The 22,389-nt window shown below is 38.4% G+C and overlaps 1 protein-coding gene across 11 annotated transcripts in view; it reads left to right on the top strand.

The window, feature by feature from the left end:
* The first annotated feature begins 11,900 nt into the window (after positions 1-11,900).
* The window catches only part of PHC3 (polyhomeotic homolog 3), a 75,958-nt gene continuing 65,469 nt past the window's right edge, over positions 11,901-22,389 (top strand). For 8 of the 11 annotated variants that reach the window (XR_006787192.1, XM_045851552.1, XM_045851551.1 and 5 more), the window contains exons 1-4: positions 11,901-11,938; positions 14,416-14,581; positions 18,169-18,324; positions 19,432-19,509. Coding sequence is in view for 10 of the 11 variants with exons in the window: in XM_045851552.1 (XP_045707508.1) it covers positions 11,925-11,938; positions 14,416-14,581; positions 18,169-18,324; positions 19,432-19,509 (414 nt within the window). In the remaining variant the exon portion in view is untranslated. Of the gene's footprint in view, positions 11,939-12,729; positions 12,820-13,383; positions 13,407-14,415; positions 14,582-18,168; positions 18,325-19,431; positions 19,510-22,389 lie in introns of those variants that run through there. The other 3 variants (XM_045851546.1, XM_045851545.1, XM_045851548.1) reach the window with 3 other exon arrangements.

Genomic DNA, 22,389 nt, shown 5'->3' with positions numbered 1-22,389 from the left:
ATATCCCTCTCTCTCTCATACATATAATACCCTCTACTTAGTCTGAAATGCCCTCCCTAACTCAGTCGCTGCCACTCCCGGCCAAATTCCACTCTCCTCACCTCTGCTTCCCAGGCTGTTAGCTACTCATTCTCATGTTTCCTCTTCCTCTGTGCTCCTCCTCTACTCTGCTTATATACCAATCACAGCACATATCATACAGTACCATACTTTGTTTTCTTGCTGGCACATTCATAAGTCACTTTAGCCTCTCCCAATATGCCACTGGTGCCCTTCACACTGCCACCCCAGCGCTGCAGCTCAGAAGGATTAAATCTGAGTAGGTGAGTCTGTGTGTGGGCTCTTTAAGAGGAACTGCTTGGACCTCCAGCAGTTCTTTCCACTGACTCAGTCCCCTCTGGTTTTTGCAGCCAGAAGTTGTGGGGATTTATCTTCCTGGCCCTGGAACCCTGGGGGCTGGGTGGCCTGGTATGGAGCTGGGACTCCTTGGTCCTGAGATATCCCTCCCGAATTTTTGTCCTCCACATGTGGGTGAGAAACCAGCCCATTCTGCAACTGTGCCCCTCCTAGCAGTCTCGATGGATGTGGTTTCTTTAATTCTGTAGTTGTCCAACTTCCATTCAGCTAGTTTTCTCATGGTTCTGAGGGATGGTTGTTCTATATTTTAGTTGTGATTTTGATGTGGTTATGCAACGAGGTGAGTCATGTCTGCCTACACTGTCATCTTGACCAGAACCTAAAGTAGCACACTATTAATACAAAACAACATGTGGAAAAAGAAGTGTGTTTTAATAAGCCATCAATAGAGAGTTCCATTAAGCATGAGAGTCAGCAATAAAATTATAAAACATTTACTTAAATATTAAAGAGGTCTATGAAACCTCAACATAATTAACTCCAATGGGGTTAATTGGTGCTAAGCACTATGCTCTCTCCTTCTTTTCAGGAAAAATACAATCTAGATAGAATGTGAGAACATACATCAATAAAGAGGGAAAAATGTGCTAAATAGCAAACTATGATCCAGTTAATAACAAGCAATAATTGCAATAGCTCCTGAGTACTACTTGTCTGCTTTGGGAACCAGAAGAACCCGCTTATATCTGAGTAGGCTGAAAGGCACAAAGTTGACTAGTAAAATGATGTTGAAAGAGCCTCCATCAAAACATAGAAACTTCATTTAGAAGTATCATTGTTTAATGATGTTTTTACACCGACCATGCTGTAACCAATAGCAGTCAGCCATCAAATATAAGCTGCCCTCTAATTTGAAATGGCAAACCTGCCCATGAGGATGGGCATGTTCAATAGAAAGTGTAAACCTAATCTAATAAATTTTCCCTGCTTCAGCAGCTCTGCTACCCCAGTGTTGGCTCCTTTGTGTAACCTGGCTCTCCCCCACAGACTCTGGAGTGAACTTCTACGACTCCCCATGAGGTCACCAGCCTTTCTCCTCTCACAGAGCACTAGCTCGTTTCTCTACCACCTCCACATACTTCCAGCTGGACTCAAATATTTTTACATGGAATTTCTGCTGACCTTGAATTAAACCATATGCTATTTGGGGTCACAGAGAAATAAAGAGAAAAAAAGCAGAGCCCCGAGTCTATAATGATTGCTGGCTGCTTCATTACATGCACAATGTCACGGGAACCGCCCTCCAGAGATAAAGCCGCCTGTTAGTTCACCTGCGCTTTGCGCTTATCACTGCTCCTTAGGGCTCAGGTATTTTACTGACTTGGTACAGCTTTCTGTTTTGGATAGTAACAAATCAGGAATCATCCTGTAATTAAATCAGCAAAGCACTCTAGAAACTAAGACTTTTAAAGCAAGGCCTCCATCTTCATTAGGTGCCTTAACAGTAGGAATCTTACCTTGTGATTTCTTTTTGGCACTTAGAAAGTTGTAGGAATTCAACAAATACTGAATTATTTAATTTCATATTTAAATAGTTTTACATTGGTTTATGTCCACTTAAATACTAGAATTAACCCTAGTGTGGTAGGACAGAAACCGACGACACCAAACAAGCAGAGCAAGTCTTTGTTTTCTCTTTGCCTCGTTGAAGCTGTCACCTGAAAGATCAGCTCAACTTGCTGAGCAGTCCGTTTCCGCAAGTCCAACGTAACTCCTAAAAAAGTCACTGCCATGTTTTCTAACTTAGAATTTTCCAGCTAGAATCCTGGGATGGTAGAATTTACTGGCTGCAAGTTACTTTATATCATCGAGGCCAGTCTTCTCAAACATGCATACAAATTAGGTCAGGGTTTTGTGAAAATGAAGATTCCAATTTGGGAGATCTAGGATGGGACACAGATTCTGCATTTCAAACCAACTTTCCCATGATGCTGATGCTGCTGGTGCACTGATTCCAATTTGAGGAGCAGAAAGACTAGACCTCCCTTTATAAACAAAGTCCAGAGAATGTGAAATAGAAATGATTCTATCATTGATCCACTGTTTTCATTCTTTTGCATAAATTTGAAATACCATGAATATGAAACAGACTGAGTGATTTCTGGCAGATGAAAAAAATTAACTTCACAAAATTCTGAGTTTTGTTTTTTATTTGTTTGTCTTCCATGATCTAACCACATGCCCAAATGCTGTCTGCATTCACTGTTATTGGAGCATCACTGTAGCCCACCCATTATTTGTTCTTATCACACACAGCCCATTAGCAGGCTCACTGTACTCCCAAAGAGGCCTACCAGTGTACTGAGTATCATGTCATGACTTATTCTTTCTCATTCGGCAACCTTTTATTTGGCCTTAGTTTTATATTTTAACTCAGTTAAACAGTTCCAAAGATACTGGTTATGTTCTGCAAAGCACTATTCAGTATGAGGCTAGATTGTTCCATTTCCTTCTTCCACCTTATAACTAGAAGGCAAGCTTGAGATAAGAACAGAAGCAGAATGTCTTCTCTACTTTCTGACTCAGTAATTTAAAACTGCGACTCAGAGTTCCCTTGAGAGTTAGTTTCATTTACTGAGTTCTTGGGGGAATTCTGCCATGCTTTTTATGCTTTTAATAGAATGTTTAAACTTTTGATGGTAATATTAAGAAATATTTTTAAAATATATATACATACACTAATTATTAGGTCTCTAGTCTCTCTGTTCTTCTAGGAAAGGAGTAGATCATCACTAGAAAGTGAGAGAAGGTGCTTTTTCTTTAGAGTCACTCCCCTTGAGCATCTAGAGTAAGCTGCCTTATCATCTCTGGAAGTGGGAAAATGAACAAGACTTTAGGCCTAGTAGCTCTTATTTTAGACATGAATAATCTAAACACACAAATAATATCAGAAACATCTGCTCCATGTTCACTAGGTACAAGGCTCTACATTTCATACAATAAAGTGTAAAATCCAAATTTTTTCTCTGAGTGTGGTTGTGGTAGTCTATTTAGGAAGACTGCATATAAGCCTTTGATAAATAATAATCCAAGATCATATGACATTCCAAAGCGATAGGGCAGTGTGAAACAGATTGCTAATTTTGTGGAAGAGCTAGGAAGATCTAAAAATTCAGAGAAAGGAGTAATTATGTGCAGGTAGGATGGAGAATTCTTTTTAAATCTCTGATAGCAGTTATCTCAGAAGATAAGTGTGCTATGAAACAGAACCATTGTCTTTCATCTGGAAAGGCCTTTATCAAGGACTAACTTTACCAAGAACAAATGCTTTATCAAGGACTAACTGAAAAAATCCTTTGTTAATTTGTGATAGTCAGAATGTAAGTTCAAAGAGACCTGAAACACTCTGGTAAATGACATGAGATAGGCCACAGGCTGTTGTTTAGCTTTCCAAGGTCTGTGTCTCCTTACTGGCCAATGAGGGGGTCTATGATCTCAAAGATCCGTTTCAGTCTAAAAATGTAAGATTCTGGGATCCCTTGGAAACTGGTTGAAAAATTCACTAGACTGTGAATGCCATGCATAAAACTTCCCCAACACCTAGCAAAGTCCATGACACTTGGTATTTGCTGGTTAACAATACAAATCTTCAATCAGCTTTTTATTTATTGACCATGTTTGTTGAGGGTCCCATGGTAGACATGGAGGTAGGAATGCAAAACACTTGCCCTCAAGGAGCACACAGTAGCGGATATATGCCAACATTTACGTAAAAATATGTAATTCCATCCCCAGTCAGGGCACATACAAGAAGCAACCAATGAATGCATAAGTAAGTGGAACAACAAATCTATATTGCTCACTCTCTCTCCCCCTCTAAAATCAATAAATAAAAATTAAAAAAGAAATCAATCAAAATCTATGAAAAAATAGAGAAATAAAAACGTGGTAAAGGCAAGATAATTCAATAGGGGAAATAGTAGTTTTGTTTTGGTTTCGGTTTTAACAAATGATGCTGGAATGATTGGATAGCCATACATAAAGGGAGAGAGTTGGGCCCCTTCCTAAACCATTTTACAAAAATTAACTTAATATAGATCAAAAATCTAATTGTAAGAGCTAAAATTATAAAGCTCTTAGAAGAAAACAGTAGTAAATCTTTGAGAATTTACATTAGGCAATGATTTCTTAGAGTGACACTAAAAGCACATATAACAAAAGAGAAAGACAAATTGAACTTCATCAAAATTTAAAATGCTGATGTTTCAAAGGACACCATTTTAAAAGTGAAAAGTCATCCCACAGAATGGAAGAATGCATTTGCAAATCATATTTCCAATAAGGGAACCAGATTCAGATGTATGGGTAACTCTTATCACTAAACAATAAGACAAATAACTCCATTTTTTTGGTATGCAAAGGATTCGAGTAGACATTTCTCCAAGGGGGATACACAAATGACCAATAAAAACATGAAAAAATATTCATCATCATTCATTAGAAAAATGCAACTCAAAATCACAGTGAGATACCACTTCCTACCACCATGTTGACTATAGTCAAAAGATAACAACAAATGCTGGTGAAGATGTGCAGAAATTGGAACCCTCATACATTCTGGTGGGGATGTAAAGTGGGGTGGCTGTGTTGGAAAACAGTTCGACAGTTCTTCAAGATGTTGAACACAGTACCCACATGACCCAACAATGTCACCCCTGGTTATGTAACCAAAAGAATTAAAAATATATGTCTGCACAAAAACTAGTGCATGATGTCCATAGAAGCATTATTTATAATAGCTAAAAAGTAAAATCAAACCAAATGTCCATTAACTGAAGAATGGATAAACAAAGTGTGATATTTTCATAAAACGGAATGGTATTCATCTATAAAAAGAAATGAAGTAGGGAAATATATTAAAATGTGGATGAACCTTGAAAACATTAAGCTAAGTGAAAGAAGCCAGACACAAAAGGCCACGTGTTGTATGATTCTACTTGTATGAAACATCCACAACAGGAAAGTCCATAGACACAGGAAGCAGGTTAGTGGTTGCCAGGATTGCAAGGAAGGGGGAAAGGGGAAGGATTGCAAAAGAAACAAAGTTTCATTTGGGGTGATGAGATGTTCTGGAATTAGATAATGGCCATGGTTTTACAATGTTGTGAATATACATTGAGTTGTACACTTCAAACAAATGAATTTTATATTATGTGAATTATATCTCAATTAAAAACAAACACCTGGTAAGTACTATTACAGAGTTACAAAGTTTGGTGAGAGCAGCTAACTCCAACTGGGAGAGGCTGTGATGGTTGAAGGAAGAAAACATGGAGCAGAATCTGAGGAACAATGCCAGGTGATGACAGTGGATGGACAGAACCAGCTTATGGAACAGGCCAGAGCAAGTATTTTGGAGGTCGGCTTTGGTTCCAAAGCTAGTCCTGCCACTTACTAGTGGTGTGATCTTGGACAGGTTATTTAATCCCACTGAAATGAGTATGCTCATCAGCAAAATGGAGGATAGTAATACCTACTTCATGGGCTTGCTGTGCAAATTAGAGATACTGTGTGTAGAACACTCAGTAAGTATTCAACAAGTATAGCCTTCTCTGTCTCCCCTCAACTTCTTATTGCTGTTTTAGGTGGAATTAATGCTGAGTGTAAAACCATAGTGGTGAAAAGGCCTAGCTTATGTCTGAATGGTGAATAATTCAATGAGGCTTAAATATAAAGGCAGTTGGAAGCAGAGGAAGGGCTTCAGAGTCAGAAAATAAAGACCCTGTAAGCCAAGGAAGGGGCTTTGAATTTAGTCCTATGATTTAGTCCTAAATCAGCTGAAGTTTTAGGGAAAATAAGGATGAAAGATATCTGTTCTTCAGATGAGAACAGAGGAAAGGGTGGCCCAGAATAGACGAGAATGGTAGCACTGGGACCTCAGAAGTGGATGCAGACTCTTAACTTCATTAAGTGTGAAGCAAGGCCTGCATTTTAGAGGATTCGATGTGGCCAATGAGTTCCTGATAATGGGTTCCTAATGATTATTTGATGACAGATTTTCTATATTTTAATTGCTTGACCAGCAGGTATTTTGGTAAAACCAAACCTTTGATGATTCCAGCAAAAGAAGGTACTTACTGTGGGAGTGGAGTGTAATCTCGAGTCTGAGCACTCCATGGCAAAGTTGAAAGACTTTGTTCTAATTTTGACTCAAGCAGGTTATGTAACTTGCTCTGTATTTATTTCCCTTTCAGGAAGCAAATGACAACTTTAACCTAACTGACTTCAAAATGTTATGAAAATAAATAAACATTTCAAAGCCCATTGAAGTTTATTGACGGAAAATACCCTTTAAATCCAAAATTTCACTATATAAATAGACAGTGAATTATTATTCTTTTCCTGAATCAATTTTTAGTGCCCCCCCCCCCCCGCAACTCCTACCCTGCTGGTCTTGCCCTTGAACATTTCTACAATTACAACAACAACAAAAAACCTTCTGAATTCTTATTCTAAAAAAATGTCTTGCCCTGGCTGGCGTAGCTCAGTAGATTGAGCGCGGGCTGCGAACTAAAGTGTCGCAGGTTCGATTCCCAGTCAGGCCACATACCTGGGTTGCAGGCTATGGCCCCCAGCAATCGCACATTGATGTTTCTCTCTCTCTCTCTATCTCCCTCCCTTTCCTCTCTAAAAATAAATAAATAAAATCTTTTTAAAAAATGTCTCTCCAGTATATTGCAGTAAGATAAACTTTAAACACATGTACGTAGTGCATTGCAATCATAAAAACACTTTGCCAAACACAATCACATTTAGATTAATTAATTTCTCCCTAAAGCTCATCTGGTAAGGATTACTGTTATCTCTGATTTAGTAATGATCATTTAGTGATGAGTTCATTTAGGTTAAATGAACTGCTGAAGAGCACTGGCTGGAAATGCACAGTTCTTTTTTTTTTTTTTAATCTTACGATGGATGTGTCTAAAGCACGCCTCCACTGTAAGCCGCTGTGGAAGTGCTTTGCCTTGATCCAGCCCCCCAAATGGAACATTTAAGATCATGTTGGCCTTTACTCTATTTTGCTCTCCTAAGTATTATGACAGAAACTGCCAGAGAAGGGTTGCTCGAACTGCCAGTAGCACCCAAGGGTTTGAGCGAGATCCAGCCAACCTGGCCCTCAGAGTGCCGAGAACCCAGGTGTCCTCTTTTTTAAATTAAATTTATTGGGGTGACATTGGTTAATAAGATCATATGGGTTTCAAGTGTACATTTCTATGATACATGATCTGTATATTGCATAGTGTGCCCACCACCCAAAGTCAAATCATCTTCTGTCATCCTATTTTTGGCCCCATTTACCCTTTACTACCACTCTACCTGCCTTCCCTCTGGTAACCACCATTCAGTTCTCTGTGTCTTCAGTCTTCTATCCCACATATGAGTGGTATCATGTGATTCTTGGCTCTTTCTGATTGACTTATTTAGCTTAGCATGATATTCTCTAGGTCCATCCATGTTGCCACAAATGGCAGTGTTTCATTTGTTTCTTATGGCTGAGTAGTATTCCATTGTACATGTGTACCACATCTATTTTATCTAGTCTCTATTGAAGGACACTTTGGCTGTTTCCATGTCTTGACCACTGTGAATAATGCTGAAATAAACATAGGGGTGCACATATCTTTCTGAATAAATGCTTTAGAGTTTTTTGGGTAGATACCTAGAAGAGGGATTTTTGGGTCATATGACAGTTTAGTTTAATACTTTAGGAGCATATACAGGCAAATATCTGTTCCTTCATACTGACACTAAATACTTTACAATACAGCAGATGCAAGTTTAAAAAATGTAACTGCTAACTTTAAAAAGGAAAAACTGCACTGTAACTTTTAAAAATCATAACCTTTGGAAATAGGGTAAGAGGATTATTTTCCTTTACTTTTAGCATAATATTGGGCAAAATAACAACAAAAGTCAGCATTTATTATGCACTACTATATATGGACATTATTTCAATTTTATTTAACTTCAACAATAACTTTGTAGCAAATATTATTCCTAGTTTTCAGATTAGGAAACTGGGGATTAGAGAGGCTAAGCAACTTCATTCATTCAATGCACATTTATTGAGCACTTAATGTTTAACAACTGGGAAAACAACAAACAAAACGTGGAGCTTACAACCTGGAGGTTGATGGGAGTAGTGAATAAGTAAACCAATATGTACATAACATAACGTGTGGAGCATTGCAGTGTAATGAAGAGAAGTAAAGTGGCACAGGGATGAGAAGGCTGTATTAAGGTAGGTGGTACGGAGTGCTCTCTGAGAAGATAAGTGGGTAGAGCCCGGAAAGAGGTAAGGAAGTGAGATCTGTGTGAAAGGCACTCCCACTGCAGAAGAGCAGGAGCAAAGGAGAAAAAGCAAGGAGGCCAGTGTGGCTGAGGCAGAATGAATAAGACAAAACTCTGGCTCTTTGTTAAGTGGGATGGGAAGCCATTGGAGGATCTGAGCAGTGACATAATCTGATTTACATTTTTTTAAAAATTCACTTTAGAGATAGAGAGGAAGGGAAAAAGAGAGAGAAACATTTGTTGTTCCACTTACACATTCATTGGTTGCTTCTTGTATGTGCCTTGACCAGGAACTGAACCCACAACTTTGGCATATGGAGACAATACTCTAACCCACTGAGCTGTCCAGCCAGAGTTGATTATTAGTTTTAAGAGATTACTTAGGCTGCTGGCTGGGGAATAGGCTATAGAGGAACAAGAGTAGAAGCAGGGTGGGTGACTTGTTAGCAGCCAACTGCAGCAGTCCAGGAAGCAGATGCTGGGCTTAGGCTGATAACAGTGGAGATAGTAAGGTTGTACCATTCGATCTGTATTTTGATGATTTCATGTGTTCATGGTAGAGATGAGGTTATATTTTGAAGATGGAACATACAGGATTGCAAAAGTTCACACAGCTAGTGAGTAGAAGAGCCAAGATTCCTATCTAAGTTTGTCTGATTCTAAAGCCCTGCTTATAACAACTCTTTCAGGCTGCCATAATGCTAAGCAAACACTAAACACGAAAAAGCAAAATGAAAGTGAAAGTACATAACATCATCAAGCGTTAGTTGAGCACCTGCACGCTTGAAGTAAGGCCTTGTGGCCACAAGGCAAAAAACTCTGGACTGGGTGGATAGATCAGAGTTCAATTTCTTTTGCCATGGATTCTTCCTCAGTGTGGGTCACATGATGTCTAATGTCCCTCCAGTTTTAATGTTCAGTGTTCCTACTATTCAGCACCTGGGGAGATACAGCTGACTGTGTACCATGCCGCCCACAGGTATACATGGGAAGATAAGACTGATAAGCCTGTGATTAACATACTGAAAAGGTGGCAAGACCAGAGACTGTCTTTTCGGCTTCAATACTATTTGGTTTAATAAAAATACTTTGTTGCAGTATATTACTTTCAAGTAAAAGACAAAGCAAGTCTATGCATAGTGTCATTCCAACTTACAGGGTATACTAGAATTTTATGCCTCATTCATCCAAATATTCAAGCAGTCAGTCATTTCCTTAACAAGCATTTAAAACTTACTGAGTATTAGGCATGCTCAGTAACATTTATTGAGCAGATCTTGGTGAAAAAAGATCTTGATAAAAAGTTAAAAACGAAAAAGAGGACTTTTTAGACTACATGTTGATTTTTAAGACTTTACAACAATCTTGTAAGGTGTTGTTGTCTCCTCTTTTACGCACATTATAGAACTAGGAGCAGTTCAATCACTTGGCCAAGGTGGCTTACTTGGTAAAGTAGTGAGCACAGTATACAAATCTGGGTCTGTGGACTTTTTGTCTTATCACATAGGATTCTATGAGAGCAATCATGGGCTAGCTGAAGCATAGGACAGTGTGTGTGCTGTATTAATCAATCTGAAAGAGTCTGGCACTGGGTGATCAGTGACATAGAATAGAGGTCAGCAAACTTTTTCTGTAAAGGGCCAGATAGTAAGTAGAGCATCATACTGTCTGTGGCCACTACTCAGTTCTGCCCTTATAGCCCAAAAGCAGTCATTGACAGTATATAAATGAACAAGCATGAATGTGTTCTAATAGATTTCATTTATGGACATTGAAAGGTAAATTTCATGTAATTTTCACTTGTTGCAAAATATTGTTCTTTTGATGTTCCCCCTCAATCATTAGAAAATGTAAAAACCATTCTTAGCTTGATTGCTGTACAAAAACAGACTGTATTTAGCCTATGGGTTTGTGGTAGTCATTTTGGGCTTATGATACTGTGATTTATAATAAGAAATACGCATTAGGTCTTCTACTCCATTCATGGCACAGAGTTCCTAAAACCCTTCTAATTCCCCCTTCTCAAGGGAGGGGAGAGGGATTGGAAGTTGAATCAGTTATCACCAATAACCAATGATTTAGTCAAACATAATTATATAATGAAACCTTAAAAAAAAACCCCAAAGGACAGGGTTTGGAGAGTTTTTGGGTTGGTGAACCCATGAAGGTGCTGGGGGAGTGAGGTACCTGGAGAGGGCGTGGAAGCTCTGCACCCCTTCCCACATATTTTGCTCTTCCATCAGGCTGTTCTTGGGAGAAAGGGACTTTTTATACTCACCTTTTTGTCCCTTTCTGCCTCACAGTAGTTGCTATATATCTATATCTATGTCAGTATCTATCTGTATCTATTAATAAACAACATTAACAAAACTGTGGCCATTTCTGCTTGTTCCCTGTGGTATTATTCTAGTTTGCAACCCCTACTAAATGCTCAGTACATTCATGTCAAAGACATGGGATAACCAGGATGATTTTTTAAAAAAGGTTTTACTTATTTTTGGTGAGGGGGAAGGGAAGCAGAGAGGGAGAGAAACATCTACGTGTGGTTGCTTCTTGCATGCCACCTACTGGGGATCTGGCCCTCAACCCAGGCACCTGCCCTGACTGGGAATCCGACTGGAGACCCTTTGGTTTACAGGCACGCTCTCAATCCATTGAGCCACACCAGCCAGGGTTCAGGATGATTTCTTAACCACCCACCACACCAGCACCCTGAACACTATCTTTGAGAGAGAGAAAGTGCTGGTTCGGAACCCCAAACTCCAATGCTCCCTAGGTAACAAGCCTTGCAACCATGAAGGCATCTTCCTTTCCCTCTGAGACCTTAGCATCCAGTCCTTCAGATAACTTTCTTTCACCTCATTCTTTGCAGTTTTCCTAGGCTTTGGTATGCTTTATATACTCAAAGTTTTAATTTAGTAGTTGACGCGGAACTTTTCTTATTTTGGTTACAGAACCCGCCCCCCCCCCCCCCCCAAGAGGAAGACCCTTGGCAAGAGAAAGCGAGGAGTTGGAGGTAAGGCACTTTGGATCAAAACTGGGGAGACCCGGTCAACTCCAGAGGGAGCAGGGCCTCAGTTTGAAGCCGGGGCTTGAGAGCCGATGACCCCACGTGACCCCGGGGGCCCAAGGCCCGGCCGACCCTGCCCCCGCCCGTCCCGCCGGGGGAGCGGGGGGACGCATGCGCAGCCTGTGTTAGTGATGGAGGAGAGAAGATGGCGGAAGCGGAGTGAGTGGCTTGCTGGTGACTGATGTCGTAGCCGGGGGGCGAGTGGGGGCAGCGACATGTTCCCCAAGGGGAATGCTCAGGGATCTTTTGCGGGCAATGCAGGGAAGGGGAGACCCGAGAGCTCCCTTATCGTGGAGGAGCCCGTTTGGCCCCGTGGGGGGTTGTGGGGAGGCGACCTGTAAGGGTCCTGTTACCTCCAGGCGGGAGCGCCTCCTCCGCGGACTGGTCCCGGATCAGCAGGGCACTGTGCCCGGGGTCACCGCTGGGCCCCGGCAGTTGGGGTCTTCCGAGGGACAACCCCTGTGGGCCTCTCAGGTGCTGTCATCCCTGCAAGTGGGCCCCGCGGGCAGCCTTGTCAGCCGGGGGCCTGCGGAGGCTGCCCAGGGCTGGGCGGGCACTGCCAGGCCTCCTTCTCGCTCCCCTCTTTCCTGCTCCAATGCCACCCCACTCCTCTGCGGGAGAGCCCTAGACGTGGGGGCTGCCCACCCCTCCCCCGGGAAGCGTGGAGTAGGTGTCCCGGCGTGGGCCTTACAGTGGCGGGGGCTTCCGTGGGTCTGGCCAGGCTGAAAAGACTCTGGGAAGGGAAGATCTTTCCCTCGGGTCTCTGGCTGCAGTGTTCATGCGTCCCTAGAGGGCCACATTCTTGTGTGGCTGTGTGATGGTATGCATAGTTAGGGACGCAAACTTAGTATTGACTGGTAGGCCTCTTGTGCACCGGGGCTGCCGACTGTGTTTTGCAGGCGTTGCTGTGCACAGACGGTGGAGTTACACAAATTGTTCTTTTGTGCCAGGTATCCAAAGGCTTTTCAGTGGTTTGGCCGGTTCCGCTCACCGATGTTTAGAATTGTGCCTACAGTTTGGATTCTCTGTGACCATTTTTGGTTAGTTACTGAACTGCTTATCGTAGGGTTTGGGTTTGAGGGTATGGCTGAGCGGATTAGCACTCTAAAGGGACCAGAATTTAAGCTGGCTTTTTGGTATCACTGGTACGAGGTTCAGAAGTGTCTTGACAGCCGGTAGTTTGGAAAAAGTTTACCTTATCTACCACTAAATCTCTATGATGTTGAACAGTGATCGTGAGATGCTGTGATTTGATGACTGGAAGGCAGTTTGAAAAACTATTTAAAAAACCAACAGAAAAGCCTAACGATGTATGAGTCATTTACTAATCAAAGAAGTAAGTGTAGTCAGCTTTTGTCCCCCACTTTTTTCCTTTCACCACTTACTAAATCGAGATTTTTAAAAAACACTTGATTCTCTGAAGAGCATATAAATACTATTTACATGAGTGATGTAAAGAACAAAGAGAACTTTTACATAAAAGGACACGGTATGGGAATGGTGTATGCGTGCACAATTAGTACCAAATTCCTTTGTCTTTTCTTGAAGTAGAAAGTGTTCTTGTTACATTCTTGTCAATGCTGCTAATATGAGGCGGGCCAGATTTTGCTTCTCTGAAGAAAGACGGGTAAGAAGGGTAGATAAAACCAGTATGTTCTTGTGCGCTTTTCACCATTGTGGTACATTTCTCACCCTACACAAACACTACTTGTAGTTCTAGTTTCTAACAACATTGAGGCCCTCAGAATTGATTTAAAATGTTAGAATTTATTCAGATACAAATTCCATATGTAATGGAATTTTATACAATAGTGAAGTGAGTTTATATATATTAGAGGGGAAAATATCAGAGTCTTGTACAAAAATGTGCTTTACTGTCCATACCTGAGGAAAGTGGTATAATTATGCTGTTTTCAAGATTTGGGACAATTTGTGAAAAAGATTTTTTTGGTAAGGAAGTGGGGAAATAGTTGTCAGCTTCTCTATTTATGCAGTCAGAGTAGTCTGCTAGAAAGTCTAACTCATTCTCCTTATTAGACTTAGTAAAGACAGTGTTATAAAATTGTTCAGGAAAAAGCCAGTGTGATTTTTAACATTTTTTATTACCTTATTTTGTAAGAGAACTTCTTTTTAAAGCAAGTGTATATGGTAACCAAAAACCAAGCTAACTCCCATGAGCCCTTAGGCACCGTATTTTAATATATAGATAAGAATGACTTTAACTTATAATTAGTATAGTCAAAATAATATAAACATACAAGTGCATATTTTAAAGTACTCTGATATTGTTTGAGTATTTATTTGCCTAGGCAGTTTAGTATTCACTCATCACCTGTTTTGGTTTCAAGACAGTCATCTTCTTTTGATAATGAAAAGTTAAACTTGAGGCCATACTTTTATCTGACTCATATATCCTGAACCATTTGAATTTAAATTTAGTTGGCATTAGGTATTAAATGTGGTATATATTTGTGAAGTACTTTTTCTTTCAAAGTGTTTATGGTGACTGTGTGCTATCTGTGTTTTGAGGGCCTTCTTAGAAACTTAGACTGTTATTTCTTTGGAATTATTAAGTGTTCTTTAAGACACATCAGATAATGCTTTTGCCAATACAAACCCTCTGTGTTGTCTGCCAGACTTAAGGACCACAGTACAGCTATGGATAGTGAACCAAACCCTGGAACATCATCTGCGTCAACAACAACCAGTAGCACCACCACTACCACCATCACCACTTCATCCTCTCGAATGCAGCAACCACAGATCTCTGTCTACAGCGGATCAGACCGACATGCTGTACAGGTATTTCAGTTATAATGGTGGGTAGGCTGGACTTAGGATGTCATTACTTTTGCTTATGCCTGGTGAATCTCCTGTTTTGTATCCAATGAATTAAATGGTATCCTCTAAATAAGTACAGTTAGAATTGTTAATGTTTGAAATAGTCAAAAAGTTACTTTGTTTTACTGTGTAGAATGTGCACTTTTTTGCTCAAATTTTTGAGGGAAAAATAAGATGTGCATTATCCATGGGTATAATGAATACATGCCATGGACATAATAATCCAGTGTACAATGCACACCAAAACATGGGTGTGCATTATACACAAGAGTGCAATATACACGGCAAAATACAGTGTTTAATGTGTTTAATAATCATTCTATTGAGAGGGCTTATACTTGTCAGAGTGTGGCTTATAATTGGAAGGTCTCTGGCAGCCACTACAATGTGGAGTCCCAACATGCAGAATGACTCTAAGTTTGGGGGGTTATTTTATGTTTGAACCCATAATACAGATTTAGGGAGATCTATTCAGGTCTGTAGATGTGTTAAGAGGTTTGTTTTTAAACCTAAGTGATCTAAGAACCCTAACTGGAAGGATTTATTCTAAAGCTCTTAGAGGCAGAGGTACAAAGGAATATTTAACTAGGAAAAATATTAGGCTTTTTGGTTAGTTGATAAAATGAAGTTTACTTGGTTAACCTTTATAATAATGGAAGTTGAGGCAATCTGGTATTGCATGAAAAGAGCATGGGCGTTGCAGTCTGCTGTGCTCTTTGAGTTCCAGTTTCTTTATCATTAGTAGCTATGTGGTCTTGGGTGGGAACCACAGTAGCCTAAGGAAACTGTAAAATGAGGATGAGACCATCTGCCTCATTAGCTACTATGAGGATTAAAGGAAGCATCTAGGTCTATGTGGACACATTAAATGTAGTAAGTAATAATCACTAACATTTACTGAACAATTGTTACAGGCCAAGCATTTGATAAATGTTATGCATGGATTATTAGATACTACTATTATCTCCATTTTACAAATGGGAAAACTGATGTTTTAAGTAGGCTAAATAACTTTCCTAAACTCACAAAGCTAGTAGGTTCTCTCATTTTAGAGTTGTGCCCTTATCCACTTTGTGGGTTCTTATATTTTCCATTATACCAGCTTATTCTCATTACATTCCCCATAATTGTATTGTACCCTGAAAATAACTTGGCAGTGTAGTCCTCTCCCTTTTCATTTTTCTAGAGTGGATATTCCGGGATAGTGGTTATTTAACTGTTGTATGGTTTAGGATTCTGAAGTTACCATGGGTCAGAATTGTTGGAGACCCAGTCAGTTCAAAAGTTCAAACTGCGATGCAGAATGTGTTTTTAATGATCTTCATCTTTCCCTGAGGCAAGGGGTATAAAGAACAGTATCTAGATCTTTTAACATACAGATGACATATTTTAATATGCCATTTTGTTCTCTAGTTTGTTCCTGAGCTGGATGTGTTAATAAAAAATAGTGTTATATACAGCAGAGGGAAAATTGTTGGTTATTATCAACAATGATAACTTTGTATGGTGATAGAAGATTACTAGACTTGTATTAGTGATCACTTTGTAATGTATATAGATGTTGAATTATTATGTTGTACACCTGAAAGTAATATATTACTGTACATCAACTATAATTGTAAATTGTTACTGGAAATGCATAGATACAGATGTATCTCACAAATAGCACTAACACTAGTTTGTATGATATCATAGAATTGCTTCCCCTACAATACGGTCAAGTCAGTATTGAACTACGTAAGTAGTTCTTTAATACCTTCCAGCTTTCTTTTTTAGTCCTGTGAATGTTCTTTATTTTCCTGGTTCCTTTAGAGGAACAAATAAGAACAATGTGCTATATCTTTAACTTGTATTTAAAAAGTCTCTCTCCCATGAGTGTAGCATTGAATGCTAATGAAACACTATGCTGACAGTAGAAAAATCACTACACTCTGACAAAAGTGTCTGTCAAATAGATTACTCATTTGTTATGGAATTAGAACATATATAGACTTATCTGAACGAAAGACATACTGTTATAATTCTGAACTACTTAATGTTGGTGTATAATCCCCTGCAACTAGGGCTCAGAAGCCTCCACTGACTTTGGACAGGAGTCTGTAGCAAGTGTAGAACCCTGTGGTTGGAGAGATGAGATATGAATGAACACGTGAAAACAAACACCACCAGGAAATGTGCTTCATTGGAATTTGGATAAACAGATGCATGGCTTTTTGGTTCAGGGTGTCCTGACTCAGACCCTAAAGCTGTAGGTTATAGCTTTATTACTCCCTTAGCTTTTTTCAACTTGTCGGCTTGGTGCTGGTGTGAGGGTTCTGTGCTGTTTCAGAACCACCGTGGGCATGGTGTGACTTCAGGATGTGGTTATAGAGGACTGGCATAGTTTGACTTACTGGTTTGGACAGGTAAAGGATTTTCCTCTGTGATTACAATATTTGATTTTTCTACATTTATCTGTTTAGGAAATTTCAGGCTCAGATTTTATATTTTCCTAATAAATAGTCACAGTAACACTTTTTCAGAAAAATTTTTTTTTAGTAAGAACAGTTTTATTCTATAATATATTGAAACAATTGAAACAAGGAATCTGACACTTAAAAACATTTTTACATATTTGAAATATTATATTTGAGGTAGTAATTAGTAATTTCCTAAAAGGTAAATTGCTTTGTGTAATTTATGTGATTATTAATATACCTACTCATTTTAAGGTTTTTTTCGGACATTTAAATGAAAGTATAAACGAGAGGGTAAAAATCACCCCAATCCAGTTACCCATCAGTAGTCTTTTAATGTTTTACTGACTATTCAAAATTTTTAAAATAAATAAGACATTTACTCTCTACACTATTTAGTAACCTGACTTTTTTTTCACCTTATGATATATTTGGGAATTCTCTTTGTTAATAAATATAGATATATGTGTGCTGTTCAATGCAGTAGCTACTAGCTGTATGTGGCTATTTATATTTAAATTAAAATTAAGTAAAGTTAAAACTCAATTCCTTAGTTGCACCAGCCACATTGTAAGTGCTCAGGAGACACACATGGTTAGTGGCTGCTATATTGGACGGCACTGATGTACAGTACTGTTTGCAGAGGCTGCAGGGTCACACACATTCTCCTCTGTAGCCAAGCTCTGAATTCCACCCTTATTCAAAACGCTTTTACCAGTTTACATTCTTACAAACATTTATGAGAGTATCTCTTCTCTCAGTTAGTAGTAGTATCTTTTTAAATCTTTATACATCTGAAAATTGGAAAATAGTGATCCTGTTTTAATTTGTAAATTGAGTCGACTAATGAGATTGAAGATCTTTTCAAATGCTTGTTTGGCCCCGTTTTCTTTTGTGAATTGTCTATATACCAGGTAATTTTAATTTGTATAGATTTAATTTGCACGATCCTAGTGTTATATAATTTAGAACTATGTTAATAAACTCCATGACATTGAATATTAAATTAGTGAAATTTTAAACTTTCTTTTTTAATACTTTATTTTATGGTTAATATTATGGTTTGATATTGGTTCACTTGACTTATCACAGGTAATTCAACAGGCATTGCATCGCCCCCCCAGCTCAGCTGCTCAGTACCTTCAGCAGATGTATGCAGCTCAGCAGCAGCACCTAATGCTGCACACTGCAGCTCTTCAGCAGCAGCACTTAAGCAGCTCCCAGCTCCAGAGCCTTGCTGCCGTTCAGGTGAGACTGAAACAAATGAAGACTTACGAGGCCAAAGTTGACATTGTTTGCAGATAGTTACAGAAAATAAATAAATTGGGTGTTATTTCAGAGTCCAAAGATGTCATGATAATTTTTTCTTGAAGAACTATAATAGGCTGCCAAGTGGAAGTTAATTTAAAAAATAGTAGGTATGTTTTTTGTTACTCTGTTGTTAACTTTTTGTCTCACTGCTTTTTATCTGCACTGCAGAAATGCTATGCTAGTGTCATGATTTTGTGTGTGAAATTCCAGGTAGAAGAGTGAATACTTAGGGTTACATGAATTGTATTTACATTTTAACAAAAAGAGGCTTTTTTCAGTGTGCATATAATTTATACTTACTTAAAGATAAAACAGTATAAAATTGTTTGTAAGAGGTAAAGCGGAAGTATTCCTTTCCTATGCTCACTGCTATTTTCCACTCTTCAGAGGTGGCCAGCAGACCAGTTTCATATGTATCCCTCCAGAGATTTTCTGTATAAAGATATGCATATGCACCTTTCTAAAATCTAGTCATACTGATAACAGGATGATTTTAACGATTAAATGCTTGTGTTTTAAAAAATATTTTCATTATTCTATTTATTTAAATAAAATTATATGTGAGGTTTAATCTTAAATCTTACTAGAGGAGGATCTCACTTGACTGAACCTGAAAAAGGTTTATTTTTATTGTAAACACATCCCCAGCTGGTGCTTTTTTGGTAGTGTGATTTTAAATAACATCCCGTTCATGATTTGAGTTAGGAAACTGAAACCCACTGGCATTTCATGTCGCTTCAGTTTCTTTTTTGTAACATTGGAGTGGTGATTCCACTTCAGAGAAGACAGAGGCCTGTAGAGTAAAACCGACAATGACTGCAGCTATTAAAATAAGATTAGCCTTTGGGTCCTCTGTTTCCACCATTCATCTTTTTTGTTTTTTTCATAATCTGTTTGGCCAAAGCTTAATCCATGTTGACTGTGAAATTAATTGGTTCATACATAGACACTTTGACTCTTATTGTGGTTTTGCGGTATCCTGGCACCAGAATGTTTTTAACTTTAGGTTTTTATAGACATATTATAAAGATCTTATTATTTTAGGCAAGTCTATCCAGTGGAAGACCATCTACGTCCCCCACAGGAAGTGTCACACAACAGTCAAGTATGTCCCAGACATCTGTAAGTGCCTCCATTTTTTTCCCTGGATTCAAAAATTTTAATTATCTCTTTCCAAAAGTAAACCACTAATATTTGCGAAGCTGTGAATTGTATGTTTTTTGAAATGCTATTTAAGTAATAAGTACCTAGAAATAAGAATGATATGGTTTAAGAATTCAGAACTAATGTTAAACTTCTGAAAATCTGAGCTTAAAAATATTTTTGTATTACTGCTTATTCATGTTTTCCAACTGATTGTATTCAGATCTGTTGTGGTTCTAAATGATTGCATTTTTCAGTATGTATCAAAAACCTGAAATGTACAATGCAGGGGTGTATTATACTGGAGAACATCATATCCCTGGTAGACATCCAAATGTTTCTATCCTTTTCTGTGAAATTCACATTTTAGAAACTATCCTTTCCAGCTTATACTTACTTGAGTTATCTGGGTCAAATTTACAAGTATCCACTCAATAGTGTAATTTATTTTGAGAAAGGAGTAAAAGAAAGCTGGTTTGCTCTATTGCACATATAATAAACTAGGAAATTGTGCAAAGGTTCCTAGTTAAAAGAAGTTTACAGGTGTGGTAATACTTGTTTAACTTTTTATTTTGATATAATTTTAAATTGTAAGAATAAAAAAATACTCAGATTCAACAATTGTTAGCACTTTGGCTTATTGCATTATCATTCATTTTTCTGTCTACATATTTACATATTATCTTTTTCTGAACCGTTTGTGGGTAAGTTGAGACACGTTCCTTTACTTCTAAGTATTTTGATATGTATTTACAATACTAAAAACAAAGTCATTCTTTTACAAAGCCACATGAAAATAATCAAATTCAGGAAACTTAACATTGATACAATGTAGTGTATGTTAAAATTTCATAGTTTTCTCAGTGTCATCATTATAGATGTTTTGGACCAGATCACTCTTCTTTTTTTTTTTTTTTACCTTTTTTATTTATTGATTTTAGAGGGGGAGAAAGGAAAGGAGGGAGGGAGGGGAGAGAGAGAGATCGGTTTGTTGTTCTACTTATTTATGCATTCATTGGTTGATTCTTGTATATGTCCTGACTGGGGATCGAACTTGCAACCTTGGAGTATGGGGATGGTGCTCTAACCAACTGAACTACCAGGTCTTGGCTGGACCAGATAATTCTTTGTTTTCCGGGCTGTCTTGTGCATTATAGAATGTTTAGCAGCTTTCTGGCTTTTCTTCACTTAGATACCAATAGATGGTGGCCCTCCTTCCTCCATTGTGACAGCCAAAAATGTCTCTAGGTACTGTCTAATGTTTTTGGGGGGCAAAATAGTCCCTGGTTGAGATCCATTGGGTTAACTTTATAATATCCTTTTTAGCTATATTTTCCTGATCCAGTGTGGTTAATACTTTGATGCTTTATAAAATTAACTCCAGCAGAGTATAGTGAGTTGATTGCTAAGGAATTGAAGATGAACTTGTACTGTACTTCTTTAGCTAAGGGAAGTATCCTGGAACATAATAAAACTAATTAAAAAAATTACTTATGACTTAAAAATGTTAGACTGAAGAAGATGAAAAATCTAAGTAATGTAATCTGGCCCTAGGCAGTAATGCTATGATTATGGTTATTGATGTTAGATATGTCTTTAATTAATACATTGGTAGTTAAAGAAAGGACTAGCAAATATTTTGGGGGCTGGTTAAAAACATTGTAGATAAATTCTTTATTCCATGAAATTGTAGAATAACATCAGATGACGTAGAGATTAGTGTTTTTTAATTTCTTCCCTCACATTATTAAAAGACATCCTTTTAAAACTATTTTTCTCTCATTATGGTTTTAGTTATGCAACTTTCACAGAAATTACAACTTCAGTGACTCTGTTAGTCATTATTAGTGCTACTTACCATAAATCAGGCAGCTTTGTGTGATAAAGTATGCCAGAACCTGAGTTCTGAGTGGATGGTGGGGAAAAAGAAGTAGGGAAAATGAATAAAAGAAGGAATAATATATCACATTTGTTTTACTTTCTTTCTTTTTTAATTCTCACCTAGGGACATTTTTTCATTGCTTTTGGAGGGGGTAGTGAGGAGAGAGACATCAGTGTAAGAAATGATGATTGGTTGCCTTCTGTACACTCCCCAACCAGGGATCAAACACAAGGCCTAGATGTGCCCTGACTAGGAATTGAACTTAAAACCTTTTGGTGTATGAGATGATGCTCCAGTCAGCTGAGCCACACTGGTCAGGGTCACACTTATTTTCTTTTCTATCCCAGCTGAGCAGTAGCTCAAGTGAGGACTAGCAATTCAAATTATAATACCCAAGGTTGCTTAGAAAATTTAGGTAAAGCTCTAAAAGAGAGGCAGCGCATGGTAGCAAATCTTAGATAGTGATCATAATGATCCATTAGGTAGCAGTCTAGTAGTTTTCAGAGTTTTGGTTATTTTGATGTAGGTTTCCAGATAAAAGTGAAAGCTGTGGGAAATGGTCCAGCCTCTGGTAGAAAAAAAGTGTTACAAGGTAAGTTGCCAAATTACCAGCCAGATAGGTTGGGATTAGAGTAGGAGTGAGATCCCAATGGGAAAATGGAGCATTATATGTGTTTTTTAAAAATAGAGTCACCCTGGCCAGTGTGGCTCAGGTGGTTGGAGCATTGTTATGTAGTCCAAAAAGTTGTAGGTTCAATCCCAGTCAGGGCACATACCCGGGTTGCTGGTTAGATCCCCATACGAGTCAGGATGCATACGAGAAGACAACCAATCAGTGTTTCTCGCATCAATGTTTTTTTCTCTCTTTCTCTCTTTAAAAAAGGAATGAAAAAATATGTTCTCAGATGAAGATAAAAAAATTAAAAACTGGAGTCAAAATCCAATGATACCACTTGGAGAAACTATGTATGTGGAAA

The sequence above is a fragment of the Phyllostomus hastatus genome, unplaced genomic scaffold (genome assembly GCF_019186645.2).
Source record: "Phyllostomus hastatus isolate PE091 unplaced genomic scaffold, TTU_PhHast_1.1 phas_contig_86, whole genome shotgun sequence".
Lineage (NCBI taxonomy): Eukaryota > Metazoa > Chordata > Mammalia > Chiroptera > Phyllostomidae > Phyllostomus > Phyllostomus hastatus.
The sequence above is the reverse complement of the archived record's forward strand: the minus strand, read 5'-3'. Positions and strand labels throughout refer to the sequence as shown.